The sequence below is a fragment of the Chrysemys picta genome, chromosome 11 (genome assembly GCF_011386835.1).
Source record: "Chrysemys picta bellii isolate R12L10 chromosome 11, ASM1138683v2, whole genome shotgun sequence".
Classification (NCBI taxonomy): domain Eukaryota; kingdom Metazoa; phylum Chordata; order Testudines; family Emydidae; genus Chrysemys; species Chrysemys picta.
The window spans coordinates 33,841,436-33,857,419 of record NC_088801.1 but is presented as its reverse complement, the minus strand read 5'-3'; the positions used below and the strand labels follow the sequence as shown (position 1 = coordinate 33,857,419).

General features: G+C 40.5%; 1 protein-coding gene across 8 annotated transcripts in view; it reads left to right on the top strand.

Annotated features, from left to right (window-relative positions):
• KCNH7 (potassium voltage-gated channel subfamily H member 7) overlaps positions 1-15,984 on the top strand; it is a 331,840-nt gene that overhangs the window by 206,572 nt on the left and 109,284 nt on the right. For 5 of the 8 annotated variants that reach the window (XM_065560717.1, XM_065560720.1, XM_008178453.4 and 2 more), the window contains exons 4-5: positions 4,926-4,958; positions 11,650-12,078. In XM_065560717.1, coding sequence (XP_065416789.1) covers positions 4,926-4,958; positions 11,650-12,078 — 462 coding nt within the window. The remainder of the gene's footprint in view (positions 1-4,925; positions 4,959-11,649; positions 12,079-15,984) is intronic. The other 3 variants (XM_065560719.1, XM_065560718.1, XM_065560716.1) reach the window with 1 other exon arrangement.

Here is a 15,984-nt window from a genome sequence, read left to right as displayed (position 1 = left end):
CTGGCAATAATAAATAAATAATAATAGTAATCATCATCATCGTCATCATAAATTATTAATATATGCCACTTTTCATCTTCAGCCTGCTTTTACAAATATCATCTAACTGATTAATTAATATTCACAACAGCCTGCAAGGCAGGTAAATAAGTATTATTATTCCTATTTTATAGTGAGGAAAACAGAGAGAGAGTAAGTTACTTTTACCCCAGGATAGTCACAGTTGAGGCTGGAATTAGAACTGAAGCATTCTTGGATTCTATCTATTATTATTAGCTGTTTTTATTACAGCATCTCCAAGAATCCCCAATCAGGATCAGAGTGCCATTGTGCTGCATGTTGTACAAACAAGCCATTTTAAAAAGGCAATCTCTGCTCTACGTAGATTGCAGACTAAACAAAAATAGGATGTTACATGTATGTGTAGCACTCAGTGGAAGGAACTGGAGAAAGAAAGACAAGGAAAACAGGGACACATGATGACATAGACAAATTGCCTACAGTTAGGGGGAATGGCTCCTCCCGCTCCGGGTCTGTGGGTGGCCAATCTGCCCCAGCAGGGCGACGGGAGACGTGGGCTTGGGCCTGTGATCAGGGCCAAACAACAAACATAGTTACGGATCCCCAGCCCCTGGCCGAGGTGGGGCAGCCAAGAGTGTCTGGCACAGGCAGCAAACAGTCAGTTAGCCCAGGCCCTTGGGCAGGGCAGGACAGTAGAGAGTCTAAGGGGCTCAGGCCTGCACTCAGGCAGAGCAGCAAACAGTTGGGCCTCCTAGCTCTAGCAGAGGGCTGACAAGCACAGGCTTCTTGCCTAAGAGAGGGGGAGACTGCCACCCACAGCTTGAGATAGCCGGGGGGACACAGGCCCACTCACTCCACTGTGACCCAGCCCAGGGCCCTGGCAGTGGCAGAGCAGTCTGCCACTGGGTCAGCAAGGATCCTTATGGCAAGACGCTGACTCACTCGCTGCCAGCATTGCAGCCAGTCAGGGGTCGGCTACCCCCTGGGCCACTTCCCAACTCCCCCTCAGGGCATACCTGGCTCTGTAGAGGGTTGTTCTGGTCGTCGGGGAAGAAGGCCTCTGTCAAGACTTGCAGCTCCTCTGTGTTTGGGTCTGTAAATGTCCCTGGTGGTCCAGGTCAGTCCTCAGCTTCCTCAGGATCTGCAGCAGCCTCCCAGCTCAGGAGTTCACAGGAGGCATCTGTCTCCTCCGGCAGCTGCCTCCCAACTGAGTTCTCCGGCCTGCCTTTTGTACTTCCGGTCCTGCCCACTGACTTCCGGTGGGAGGATTGAGCATGGCATGGCTCCATCCACCAAGGTTTAATATGGGGCTCCTCCCTCTCTGGGTCTGTGGGTGGCCAATCCACACCACTACACCTACATAGATCATAAATTTACAGATTAAGATGAATGATTTTTTAAACACCAGGCTGGCCATTATTTTTAGGCAGCTTACTGTAGATGTGACAGTAGAGGGGAGGTTCTGAGAGGAGATTTGAAGGACAGGGTAGTAGCTTTACAAATTGACCAAAGAAAGTCACACCATGTTATAGGAAGTAGCACTGAAGAAGACGTGATGGCAGTTAGCAGTGTGCCAGACAAACCCATGATGGAATGTCTCACTTACAAATTTATGACCTAATTATTTTCAATAATACCAAGCGGTAATATTGAGTATTTCAAATACCAGTTTCATTTGCAAAATGGCAATGCTGGATTTCATACTCAGAGAAAAAATATAGTGGAAACATCAAGCTACCTCTTGAGTTTGAATTGAGTGGGCTGTATTAGATGATAGGAGAATACTAATTTGGATTGATTTTGGAAGATTTCATATTTTGGACATAGATCCTAAGAGATATGAGGAAATATCTGAGCCATTAGTGATTATCTTCAAAAAGTCATGGAAGAAGGAGAGATTCCAGAGGACTGGAAAATGGCAAATATAGTGACAATCTATAAAAAGGGGAATAAGAACAACCTGGGGAATTGAAGACCGGTCAGTTTAACTTCAGTATCTGGAATGATAATGGAGAAAATAATTAAGCAATCAATTTGCAAACACTTAGAAGATAATATGGTGATACGTAACAGTCAGCATAGATTTGTCAAGAACAAATCATGTCAAACCAACCTAATAGCTTTTATTGACAGGGTAACAAGCCTTGTGGATAGGGCGAAGCAGTATATGTGGTATATCTTGATTTAGGAAGGCTTTTGATACTGTTTCACATGACCGTCTCATAAACAAACTAGTTATCATGCATTCACATTCAAGTGGGGTCCCAAAGGGATCAGTTCTGAATCCAGTTCTGTTCAAAATCTTCATCAATGAATTGGATAATGGCATAGAGGATACACGTATAAAGTTTGCAGGTGATACCAAGCTGGGAGGGGTTGCAAGTGCTTTGGAGGATACGATTAAAATTCAAAATGATCTGGACAAATTATAGAAGTGGTCTGAAGTAAATAGGAGGAAATTCAATAAGGACAAATGCAAAGTACTCCACTTAGGAAGGAACAATCTGTTGCACACAAACAAAATGGGAAATGACTGGCTTGGAAGGAGTACTGCAGAAAGGGATCTGAGGGTTATAGTGGATCACAACCTAAATATAAGTCAACAGTGTAACACTGTTCCAAAAAAGCAAACATCATTCTGGGATGTATTAGCAGGAGTGTTGTAAGCAAGACACGAGATGTAATTCTTCTGCTCTACTCCATGCTGATTAGGCCTCAACTAGAGTATTGTGTTCTGTTCTGGGTGTCACATTTCAAGAAAGATGTGGACAAATTGGAAAAAGTCCAGAGAAGAGCAAGAAAAATGATTAAAGGTCTAGAAAACATGGTCTATGAGAGAAGATTGAAAAGACTGGGTTTGTTTAATCTGGAGAAGAGAAGACTGAGAGGGGATATGATAACAGTTTTCAAGTACATTAAAGGTTGTTACAAGGAGGAGGGAGAAAAATTGTTCTCCTTAACCTCTGAGGATAGGACAAGAAACAACGGGCTTAAATTTCAGTGAGGGCAGTTTAGGCTGGACTTTAGGAAAAATTTCCTGTCAGGGTGGTTAAGTACTGGAATACATTGCCTAGGGAGGTTGTGGAATCTCCACCACTGGAGATTTTTAGGAGCAGGTTACACAAACATCTGTAAAGGATGGTCTAGATCAGTGGTGGCCAAACTACAGCTAGCAAACCACATGCAGCTCTCTTACAGTTAAAGTGCATCTCACTAAGCTCCCTACGCCCTGCCCCCCATTCTCTGCCTACCAGACTGGGGGGAGAGCTCAGGGCTTCTGCCCTCTGGTGGGGTGGGGTGGTGGGGCTAGAAGCTTCTGGTGCCTGATGAGAATGGGGAGGCACAATTTAAAGTTTCAGCCCCCCAACAACTTGAGTCATCCCCCCAGGCACATGCACCTCTGACCCTGAGCAGCCCCTCCCTGCATCTCCCAGGTGGAAAGGCATCAGCAAACATCTCGGAGCTGCAGGGAGGGGCTGCTGCTTTAGCTCTATGGGGAGAGGCAGCAGCAAAAGCAGCGGTTCTCCCTGCAGCTCCCAGCTGTTTGCAGGTGCCTCTCCCTACTGCCGTAGCTCCCAGCTTGCTGGCTGAAGCAGCTGCTGAGCAGGGATGGGGTCTCAGCAGCACCATGTGACCAAGCAAGGCCAGCAAACCCTGGCAAAAATCTGGGAGGGGCACATGACCCCCCAAGCATCACTTCTGGCCTCTGCCCAGTGGGGAGGGAGGTCTCAGAACTTCTACCCTGCAGGACATGCCTGATGGGGCACAGAACTTCAGCAAAAGCAGGGCTTCAGCCCTGAGCCCTGGCAAGCACCTCTCCTAGGGCTGAAGCCCTGAGCCCCCTCTATCTGCAGGGCTGAAGCCCCGAGCCTGGCAGGTGCGCCCCAGCTCTCGAACTTTTGAAGATCGTCGTATGCAGCTCAGATGGTCAGTAAGTTTGGCCACCCCAGTTCTAGATAATACTTGAGTGCAGGGGACTAGACTAGAAGACCTCTCGAGGTCCCTTCCAGTTCTACGATTCTATGATTATTTATTTTTACACAGTCCCAGACTGCTGGATAGGCATGATTTTAAATAAATTAAAATAAATAAATGTACTACTTTATGAAACAAAATTATTACAATCACTACCTCTTATTTTTCCAATCTATAATTCTAGAATTGTTTCCCTATTTTATTAAGGAGTGTAGTATACACACATGTTAGAAGTTCCTCACCTCTTAGTCACACTATCTGTAGATCTCAAGCACTTGACAAGGGTGGATAGGAAATGTGATATTCCCTTATACAGATCGAATAACTCAGGCTCAAAGGGGTTATGTGACTTTTCCAAAGTTACATGGTAAATACATGTCAAATACAGAGGGCAAAACCTTACCGCCTACCCCAAGGAGATGCCAAATAAATCACTCAGATTTTCAGCGTCAAAGCTTTCCTCTTTTTAAAATGGGATAACAATCATAATTAGCACTTCCATAGCACTTTTTCACCTAGAGTTCTTAAAGTGCTTGACGGAGGTCAGTAAACAAATATAAATAGCTCAATTTGACTGAATGTGAGCTTGACTGTAATATCATTTACTCTAATTTTATACCAGAGCCATTCCACTACTTAACAAATTCTTATATGGAAAATTGACCCTATTTTATGCAACAAACTGAACAGTTCTTAAATTTTGCAAGTAGAAAAAATAATGTGTTTTAGAACAGTTTTCCTGTAAGTCCCATATACAATCTATTATAATTTGCTTAGGCAATGTGTAGAAAAGTCATGTTCTCCCTCATTTTCCTCCATAAACAAACAATCTCAGTATTCACATTTTTACAGCTCTGTTAAATGTTTATTTTCTTAATATGTTTTAAAATTTTAATGCTGTCTGTAAATCTAGTTTAATTGTATTTCAGATGGCAACAACCTTTCAAGTGGCTCTTCTTCAGGTAAATCTATCTGTTGTTATCCTGTTACTTCTTGTGTTCTGTGTATATTATTTCAAGGTCTTGCCGAGTTTTACATTACCCAGCCAGAGAGTAAGTTAAAATTCAGCTCTTGCCACAGCTCTCTGAATACTCTTTTCAGCAAAACTGTAGCTATAACACTTGAACTATTAAATCTGAGATCAGCTTGTATGAAGATAAAACCCAGATGTAGTGAAGGCTGTCAGCTTATTCTGACTATAAGTCCTGAATACACAGAGCATAGAAGTCTATATATCTAGAGGTGAAATAAACCATATGATGGAAATCATCCAGCTGTATGAATTAGTGTTTGGAACATGACTTCATAAAGAGACCCTCCTTCTAGGGTTTTCACTTCCTGGTCTTGCAGACAGAACAAATGCTATCTACTCCATAAAGTCCAGTGATATAGTTAATGGTAAAGGCTGGCAACTTCTTGCAAGTTTCCAATGATAAATAGGATAGATTCCTTCTCAGATTTCAAGACTACTGTACTTTGTGGTAGAAGACTTTAAAAGATAGTGCTGGCCAAATAATTCATTGCATATAATATTAATTATGATTGACATTTTTTCATTAAATAATTATTTACAAATAATTGTGTTCATTTTTGAACTTAATATGTGGCTAAGAAAGAAGATTACAATAAGAAACGATATTTTCTGTTTGAGGGGAACAAAAACACATTCTTTTCCAGCTAGCACTTTAAATGACATGAGATGGATGGAGCTAAAGTTGACACCTAATATAACTGGAGTCTCCTATAAATACAGCTTACCTTCCTTTTCACTGATTTTGAACCAGAAATGACAAAAAAAAACCTAAGATGCCAAGTAAATTTTAATATAGCAACAGGGAACAATATAATAAAATCTGGATAGACAGATAGGTAGAGAGATAAAATAAACATATATGTTTATAAACACATAAACATATAAGCGCTTATTAATGTCATACACATAAAAATGCCATCTGTAGTTTGTCAATGTGTTGAGACAGCCAGAGAGATAAAATAACATTCCCACATGCAAGGAGGAATAAACAAGGCAGTTATTGTCCCAGAAACATGGGAGCTGCAGAAGAATTTAAAGTGGAATAAAAGTTCAACTTAAAATTTCCCAGAAAATGGGAAGTAAAGAACCCAAAATGCCAGGTCCATGCTACTGAGTTACAATGGATGAAGAAATACTCAGAGGAGGTAGCTGAGAACTAGTAGAAGTTAGGGGGTCCTTTATCTTGCTCCAGCTTCCAATCTGGCACCTGGAGATGCTTTCCTCTTCCTGTAAGGAAGGAGAGAAAAACAAAGCAAGCAGAGGAGATAATTAGGGGACCAAGAAAATGACTCACATGTGTACATGCCCCTATGTTTGAGTGTGTGGAGAAATAAGAGGTGGGAAAAACATAGAGGTGATCATAACTATCATGCCTTATTTTCTGGTCTGATAATACCAGGGAAGTCAGAGGCATGTAGTGCATTTAAACACCTGCTATTACTTTGGCCATGGAGTCAGTGTTTAGGGATTTTATTCCTGAAAAGAAATTGGCTCCTCTTGATTCTGAGTCTGATGAGATCCACATAACAAAACCCCTGTACACTTTGTTGTATGAGTGGTTAACTGTTTTCTTCCAGCCTGAAAACTGGCATTCAACAATAGCCTGCCTCTGCATTTCCGATAACCTGCGTTTTGGAATGATTCCCTACATGCAATCATCAGTCCATCACTGAAGAGGAGTCCCTCTGCTGCTCTCACAAACAGATCACTTGGCTCAGCTTCAGGGAAAGTCTGAGAAGACTTGCGTTATTGAGTAAATTCATGGTCTGGATAGTCAGTCAGGGATGTTTGTCAGGGAACTGTCTATCCTGACTATTACTTTCATCAGCACTTCCTGAAGAACTGGACATTTTGAAGTGCTGTGATTGCAAGAGCTGGTGAACAGACCCATCTGTGGACAATGCAGTAACTATCACATCCTGTGTCTAGAAATCCTGTTTACTTATAAGCGGGCAGTTATTGTGATTAGATAGAAGCCAGGCAGGCTGTTTTCTTTGCTCTGACATAACATCCAAACTTATACAGCCAGATCAGTCATTCACTCTGATCGACTTAGCACAAGTTTGGTCACAGATGATGCCACACTATTGTTACCTGACAACACCTGGACATAGGCACCCCATGGGCATCTGCAGTATAGTTTTGGGGCTCTCCAGACTGGGAGAAGCTCTCACATTTGACTCTTTATTGTGCAAAGGAGGCATTTTGGCTCCTTTGAGTATCTGTCAAGTATTTCTGGAGTGGGTAATCTATGAAAGAGTGAAGGCTTAGGAGGAAGAAACATCACATGAAGTCCAGGCAAGTAGCCTGATAGAAGTTCACACTTCTTTCCCAGATAGGCACTTTTATTAAAGCCTCAGAAATCATCTTTACAGGTCCATGTATTAGAGAGTGACTAGAAGGAAACAAAGGGAGCATAGCTGCCAGAGTCACCATGTAATCTGGCTAAATACCTGTGATGGGAGCTGATACTGCCTCCCAGCACATATTTGTTATGGATGCCCTTTTGCAGAAGGGAATGTTAGGGTAAGAGACCAGGAATCCACTATGTACTGAGAAATACTAAACAGAGAGAGCAAGTTAAGGTAGAGCTTTCTGCATCTACCAGAAATCCCAGTGCCTTCAGCAAGTGTACTGAAATTGAGATATTCAGCCTTAGGCTCATCTCTAACTCTGCTGCAATGAAGATGTTGTGTAAGCAAATACGCATTTCTGCCCCTGGAGAATTTAGGAGATGTATAACTGGTGCCATCACCATAGTAAAGACCCCTGGGGCAGTACTCAGGCCAAATGCCATTACCTTCCATTGATACAGAACTGTAACATAGGACAGGGCTTAGGAATTTCTTGTAACTTAGGTGCATGAGGTTACCATGGAAACCCTTGTTCAGATAATTTTTTGCTGGAATGTCCGCTTTACAAACAGTAACTTACATCTTTGAGACTATGAGAAGCATCTGGAAAGTCATAAGATGATGTAGGAACATTAATTTTACAACTTGGCACTAACTCCATCCCTTAGTGACATGAAAACAGCTTTTCCAGCCACCCCTATATGTTTCTATTCAGCACCACTCCTAAGGTCTGATTAGGGTGACCAGATAGCAAGTGTGAAAAATCGGGACAGGGGGTGGGGCGGCGGGGTAATAGGCCTCTATATAAGAAAAAGCTCCAAATATTGGGACTGTCCCTATAAAATCGGGACATCTGGTCACTCTAGGCCTGTTACTGTTGGCTTTCTATAGTTTCCTATCAATGGCCCAGGAAGGTTATATCTCTCTAAGCCTATTTAACCCTTCGCACAGAATCACAACTGAAATACACTTTTAACCTACGTCAGGTCAGATAGCAGAAGGTTCAGCCTTTCCCGGATCCGAACACAGGGTTGTACCACACTCTGTCTGCTATAACTCTGCCTCTTAGGCACATTTGAAAATTCCAATGTGGAGACAATCTAAGTTCAGGTTCTCCACGAGCTGTTGGTGCTTTTTTCATGATGCTTCAACACAAGCTTATGGAAGATCGAAGGCTTCCCTACATGTTGGCCTGGAGCCCGTCTTTTCCTCTAATGAAGAAGAGGTTCCTCACCAATAATTATCCAGCCCATTCCAAGCACTCTGTGGACAATTAAGGACTGGCGTCAGGAAGCTTGGAAGCATGAGAAGTTTCCACCATCGTGCATTGGAGAGCTGCATGCAGAACTCTGAGGCTGAAGCCAGGAGCAACCTTCGATGAAATTACCCAAGCACTAATGGGAGATCACCCAGAAAGGAAGGGTATGCAGGAGCAGAGGAAATTGTACTGTGATAGAAAGCCTTACTAGGAGAGGAGGGGACAGGCTGCATTACCTACCGTGATAAAGTTCGTGTGTTCCCACTGCAGTCCTGTTGTAGGAGTCCCTGGGGAATGGGATCTGGAGGGAAAAAGGTCACTATGAGGTCTTTTATGTTCACACCAGCGCTTTTGTTGGTGAAAGTTTTGATGGTCGGGGTGTGTGTTTTTTTCACTATGTACTGAGAAATACTAAACCGAGAGAGTGAGTTAAGGTAGACAAAAGTGCCAGTGTAGACGTAGTCCAAGTAAAAGTACCTCAGCCAGCATACGTATCTAAAACAGAGGCTTCCTGCTTTACAAAAACTGATCCTGTAGTCTTTATGTAAAGAAAACTCCCATTGACACTTTTGTCTATATTGGGACTTTTGGCCTGGGCCATGAATGTTTGCATCAGGCTATGTTATATTATTGAACTAAGTGAGAATGTGCTGTGCAACTCAGACAAATTGTGGATGGTCTTTCTGCTAGCTTCAGCTACAGTATTGCAAAAGGGATCTGACTTTTTTTTTTTTTTATAATGAACACTCAGCACATTATAAGGCTCATTGTCCATACTTTGAACATGAGCCACAATCCTCCCATTTTAAAGGATATTCTAGTTAAAAAGCAGAAAATGGGGACTTTGTTAGAGAATTTATTTCAGTTTAAAAAAGAATAACAAAGAGATATTCATATGGGTTTTCTATTTCATGCCTGAAAGTCTTAGCAATGAGCAAAATTCTCACTGTGTATTCTTTCCAGCTGAACTACAGTTAGACAGCTAACTCGGTAATGCAGTCTAACATGGTCATATTAACCTAGTGAAGCAGAAAAGACCATCTGCATCACCATGAATATGACTAAAATAGAGCACGCCAGCAAAAAGCTTTTAACAATATCTAATGCAAGGAAATCTTATGAATGGTATTTTAAAGGAGTACAATGTAATTGATGAAAAAGTAGTATAGTAATTGTTTGACCTTCAATGTAATAAGCCTGCAAAAATGATTTATAAACTGCTTTGTAACTCAATTTCATGTGCATTAAAAAACCATATAAAATGATTTTATGTACTTCACTAATATTTTAACTGTGGGCAATTTACTCAAGTATTCATAATTTGTTAGGGAAAATATATAAGAAAGCTTTCCAAACAGCTCCCAAGATGTACTGTTATTGAATCCTGATTGCACAGATTGAACATTGGCATCTCCAGCAGCTGTCCGCATCACGTTCTTCTCTTGATTTATGTAATGGAGATTTTTGTGTGTACAGTACACTGGATATGAATGGAGGTTTCCCATGGAGTATAGTAGGTAAATCTCACATACATTTATTTTGTATTAAAAATCAGAAGTTAAATACTGACTGTATAGTACTTTAGTTTCAAAATTAAATAGGCTAAGCTGTGCTATCATTTGCTGTGCATTAGCTATTGTGCATATGCTTCCCTGAAAGACATACTATATCAAAACATTTCAGTATTCTGTCTTTTGATGCGTCAAAGCATGAGCAGATTAATCTCAGTGCTATAGATTAATAAAAATTAACTATCAACAAACACTGCTAATCAGAATAGACTGAAAACAACCAAAAACCAATCCCTAACCCAAATGGAGTTTTTACCCCCAAAAGTGAGAAGTATCAGAGATTCTATGACATCCACTAGGAACTTCACTATTGCTATTGATTTAATTGAGGAGGTGCTCAAATTCTACAGTGACAGATGGCAATATAAAATCCTAAGAGAGAAATATAGATAAATATTAATCACAATGCTTATTCAATGAAATGTGGCATTTTTCATCATTTTAATTATTTGATGATGGTTTTCACATTATTCAACTAGCTTTTATAGTAATTTCTGTTACTGTATTCTCTGTATGTCAAGGCATTAGAGCTTCCATTTGTTAGTTGGGTTACATTATACTTGAAGGATTTGCTGTTGTTTGTTTGGGTTTTTTTGCAATTCCCATCCCCACTCCATGCCCACATTTTTGTGTACTTCCACTGCTACTTGTATTTCTTATTGTGGTGCATCATCATCCATTCATCATCACACAGCCCACCTTGAGATGCAATATGTTATGCTTAGTTATGTTATCCGTGCAAATGAACTGAAGGTATTTATGTTGAATGGGTGTAACTGAGGGTAAAATTTGGCTCTTTTCCTTTCTATTTGTAAATGTCTAGAGAAAAAATACACAATTTAAATGTACAAACATGAAATATGTTTGTGATGGACTGGGATCATGGTAAAATTGAAACTCAACTTTAGTTTTCCTGTTTGGAAAATTAGGATGTGTAAGTTTCCAATTTAAGTTATAGAGTAAATAAATGGATTTCAGTGAAATAGCAAAGGTACATTTTTAAGTATATGAAATTTATCTGACAATAAAAAACATAAATATGTATTTAAGGACATGGTTGCCTAGTAATGTGACAATTACATGTTATATCATGACTTTCATGAATTCATAGATTTTTAAAGCCAAAAGGAACCATTAGGTAAGTCTAGTCTGACCCCTTGTAAAACAAAGGCTATCATATACCACCCTTGTACTGAGCCCAAAAGCTTGTGTTCAACTGAGGCATAAACCTGTCTAAAGATAACTAAAGCAATATTACTTGTATATAATATTTCTTAGTTGTGCATTCTGTTGCTAAACAGCACACACTATTAGATTCGTGTTAACAGATTACTTATGACTGGTGCTTCTATACACTATTCTGGCATTGTGAAAGAAAGATTTTATCACAAGTAACTAATTTTAGTAATTAATCTTTCTTTTTTAATTTATATCTAGGCAAACTTTTTGGATTCAAGTTACCTGGACTGAGACTCTTAACATACAGAAAGCAGTCCTTACCACAGGAAGACCCTGATGCAGTTATAGTAGATTCATCTAAGCACAGTGATGACTCAGTGGCTATGAAGCGCTTTAAATCCCCCACAAAAGAAAGCTGTAGCCCTTCTGAAGTGGATGACACAAAAGCACTGATACAGCCCAGCAAATGTTCTCCTTTGGTTAATATATCAGGACCTCTTGACCATTCTTCACCTAAACGGCAATGGGACCAACTTTACCCAGACACGCTGCAGACAAGTAAACCACTAACTCATTCCAGATCAAAGGAAAGCATTTGTAGTATAAGGAGAGCATCTTCAGTACATGATATAGAAGGATTTAACGTCCATCCTAAAAACGTTTTTAGGGATCGTCATGCAAGTGAAGGTAGGGTTGAAAATTAATAAATATTCTGTGATATATCTGAAGAGGGATTGTTGCATTGTTTTTAATTATCACTATTTCTTAAAACATAAGAGATTTTACAAATGTGATTAAAAATGATACTAAGAAAACAGTAAGAGTTCAGTCTTCTCACCCGTATATATGCTGAGTTAGTACCTATCTCATGGGGTGGTAGCTTATATCTTAGTTCTTAATGGAAGTATGGCAAAATCAGAGTCAGTGGTTGCAAAACTGCTGTAAACATTTACAAGCCAGGAAATAACTAAGTTAAAATTGCATGTGTAACCTTAATTCTGCCCCTTTTGGTCACATGCATTACAATATAGCCTTTAATTATATGAAATGCTATTTCTCAGATAATGCAGTATTATATCATGCAATTTTTCTTACAACCCTTGATACATGTATAGTATTCTCATTGTCATAATAGTCCAGTGTTGGTGGTTTACTGACACTGGTACAAGTCAGCAATAACTCCATTGAAATCTATGGAGTTACACCAGTGTAAACCTGGAGTAAATGAGAAATGAATCAGGACCTTTCACTTTTTATACTACACATGTTCTCTTTCAACCAGAAGAATCTTCCATGGGCTTTTCCTACTGTTCTCCTGAGCTAGTCACTCCTAATCATTCAAAGAGTTTCTGGGGAATGGGCGCTATGGTTTTCAGTTTCAGGAGAGAGGAAGCTTGGGAGATCTGGAGCCAGAAGATCTTGGAGAATCAGAAGTTTGGGGTCCCTGGGAGCTAGGGAAAATAGAAAATGTGTTTGCATTGAAAACACTAAGACCCATGCATAAAGTTTTCAATGACACTGACATTCTTATGCATTGGTGTATGTAGTTTTCAATTCCAACTACTAACTTATCTGGAAACTTTTACACACTCAGCTCAAGAAGTTGTGAATATCCTGGACAATGTTGTGTGCAGGTGCATAAAACTTATCATGAAAATGCATTTTCAATTTTAAAGACTTCCAACTAGTCTCCTTCTCCTTAACCCCAAACCTCTGCAACCTCAAGCTTCTCTGGCTCTTTTTCTTCCTCTTCTGTGAATCCTAGCAGTTCTGCAGGAAGGAAACTCTGCTTCTGTGAACCTCCTGAGAAATCAAACCTCTGAACCATGCACTGGGGTTAACAATAAGATTAACAAAATGTTGACATTATTCCTTCTAATTACTCCTCCTGCATTAAAGTCAAACAGCACTTGCCATGAATCCACAGCTATTTATATATAAACATCAGCTGTGGAATTAGAACATAAGGCCCAGATCCACAAAGGTACCCTCAAGCCCTTTCACCCCCCTCCAGGGAAGAGCTGAGAAAGAAAAACAAAGGAAATCAGCTGTTGCCACCAGCTAATTAAACAACATATGCACAAACCTCTTAGGACACCAAAAATCCAATCTTGTTCTTAAAAAAGGTCAATTTTATTAAAAACAAAAAGAAAGAAAATACACCTGGAACTTAGGATTTTGCTAGATTTAAAAAACCCACTTACAAAAATAAAACATCAAGAATAACCTTCTTGAGGTCCAGCTTAAAAGTTACAAGCAAAACGAAAGCATTTGGGATTAGCACAGAGGTGTCCACAAGCCAATAAGAAATAAAAGAAATAACCCTATTCGCATCTTCCTAGACCTTCCCTGACTTACTTACATATTTGGGGTTTCAGATAAGCAATCTCTAGGTATAATCTGATGGTTTTTCATACCTGGCTTAAAGCTTCCTATATCATAGTTCAGCCCGGTTCCCGCTCTGCGTCTCCTCTCTCCAGAGAACAATAACAAAACAGACAAAGGGAAAGTTTTTTCTCAATTTTTAAACGTTCTAGCCCTCCAATTGGCTCTTTTGGTCAGGTGCCCACTCCCTTCTTTTTATCTATGGGCTTTTTTAACCCTTTACAGGTAAAGCAAGTAGAGAACAGCTACAAGAGGGATTCTATCACTAACTGGCTGGCTGGGTGCCCATAAAAGGAAGCTACGCCCCCCCCCCTTCATTTATCACAGGTGCCTAGACTCATATACAAAAAATAGGGAGAAATAGGTGCTGTGCACTACAATTCACAAAGCCTAGGCAGGGAGTCACCTAAGCTAGCCAATGGGAGATGCCAACCAGAGGAATGTATGCTAAGCCCCACCCCCTCTCTCAGAGTTTGGCCCCTCAGTCTGGACTGCCAGAAGGCACCTAGCTCTGATTACTATCCATGAGGAAATACAGGCATTTGGCTGCCTAAGTTGCATTTGGGGACCAAAATAAAGCAGAAGGAGGCGGCTGTCCTCCCTTATAACTTTCAGCCTAGTGAATAGGATACTCACCCAGGAAACCTCTAGTTCAGGGGTAGGCAACCTGCGGCACGCAAGCTGATTTTCAGTGGCACTCACACTGCCCGGGTCCTGGCCAGCGGTCCGGGGGGCTCTGCATTTTAATTTAATTTTAAATGAAGCTTCTTAAACATTTTTAAAACCTTATTTACTTTACATACAACAATAGTTTAGTTATATATTATAGACTTATAGAAAGAGACTTTCTAAAAACGTTAAAATGGATTACTGGCATGCGAAACCTTAAATTAGAGTGAATAAATGAAGACTCGGCACACCACTTCTGAATGGTTGCCGACCCCTGCCCTAGTTCAAGTCCCCCCACATACAGAGGGAGAGAGAGAATTTGAATAGGAATCTGCCACCTCTCAGATGAGTACCCTAACCACTGGGCTATGAGATATTTGATGTAGGGCTCCCTCAGTCTCTGCTGTTGAAGTTGTTCCACAATAATTGAATAAATATTCATTGGGTCAGTGAAAGAGTTAGAATGAGTCTATAGCCTAGTGGTAAGGGCACTCTCTCAGGCAGTAGCAAATCTCTTTTCAAATCCCTTGTCATCATTAGGGGGAGGGGAAACTTGAACTGGGGGGGTCTCCCACATTGTGGGTGAGTACTTTATCCACCAGGCTTAAGATTACAAAGGAGGTCTCCCTGCTGCTGTTTGGTATGAACTTGCCTGAGAAGCCCAATTCAATAGGCTTCTGAGTATGCCTGTGGGATCAGGCTCTTGCATGGGATTAGGTGGCGATAACACCTATCTTCCCTGGTTTGTGAATCACTCAGGGGCTTAGACAGGAGACAGGCCCTTCTAGAGTGAGGCTGCAGTGCAGTCTCAAAAACTTAGGTGCCTACAGGTTAGGTGGCAGCCAATTGGGGATTTTATAGATAGCAGTGGTACCTAAAAATGGGACTCAGGTGCCTAAATACCATCGTGGATTGCACCCTAAGAACCTGAGGTTAAACCAACAGTCTTTCCAAACAGAGAGTGCCCATTGGGAGTTTTATGTAGGAGAAAACTTCAGTCTGAGGTTCTAAGCCAATAAGTGGCAAGTAAGTATAAGTTTAAGGAGCAAATTCTGGTCTTATTCTGACCAGTGTAATTCCAGATCAATTCCATCTACTTCAGTGGAGAAAAGAAGTAAAGAAATTTCAGAAATTCATTATTTCTTACAAAATTTTAAAAAATACTTTATTAAATTTATTGATTTCAGTTTGCTGAAATGTTCATGTTAACCTTCCTTTTCCATTTTTGTTTCTCAAGGACTTACACTAAGCTTTGTGTTTGAAAGAACCTGAACATTCAATTTAACTCACCCCAAACCAAAACATCTTGCTGGGTTTCATGTTACAATGCAAGCCGAGGCACAAAGATCAGTTCAGAATCTGGAGCCAAACAACTCCAAAATTATGAATTTTAATTTTGGTTTGGCCCATTATGGAAATGTCAATCTGGATCTTAAATTCCCCATAAGTTAGACAGGTTTTGATTTGGATCCCCCAAAATACTTTGGTTGTTACTTTCTATTTTCAGAGCTTTGGCTGATTAAAATAATGCTCAGCTGG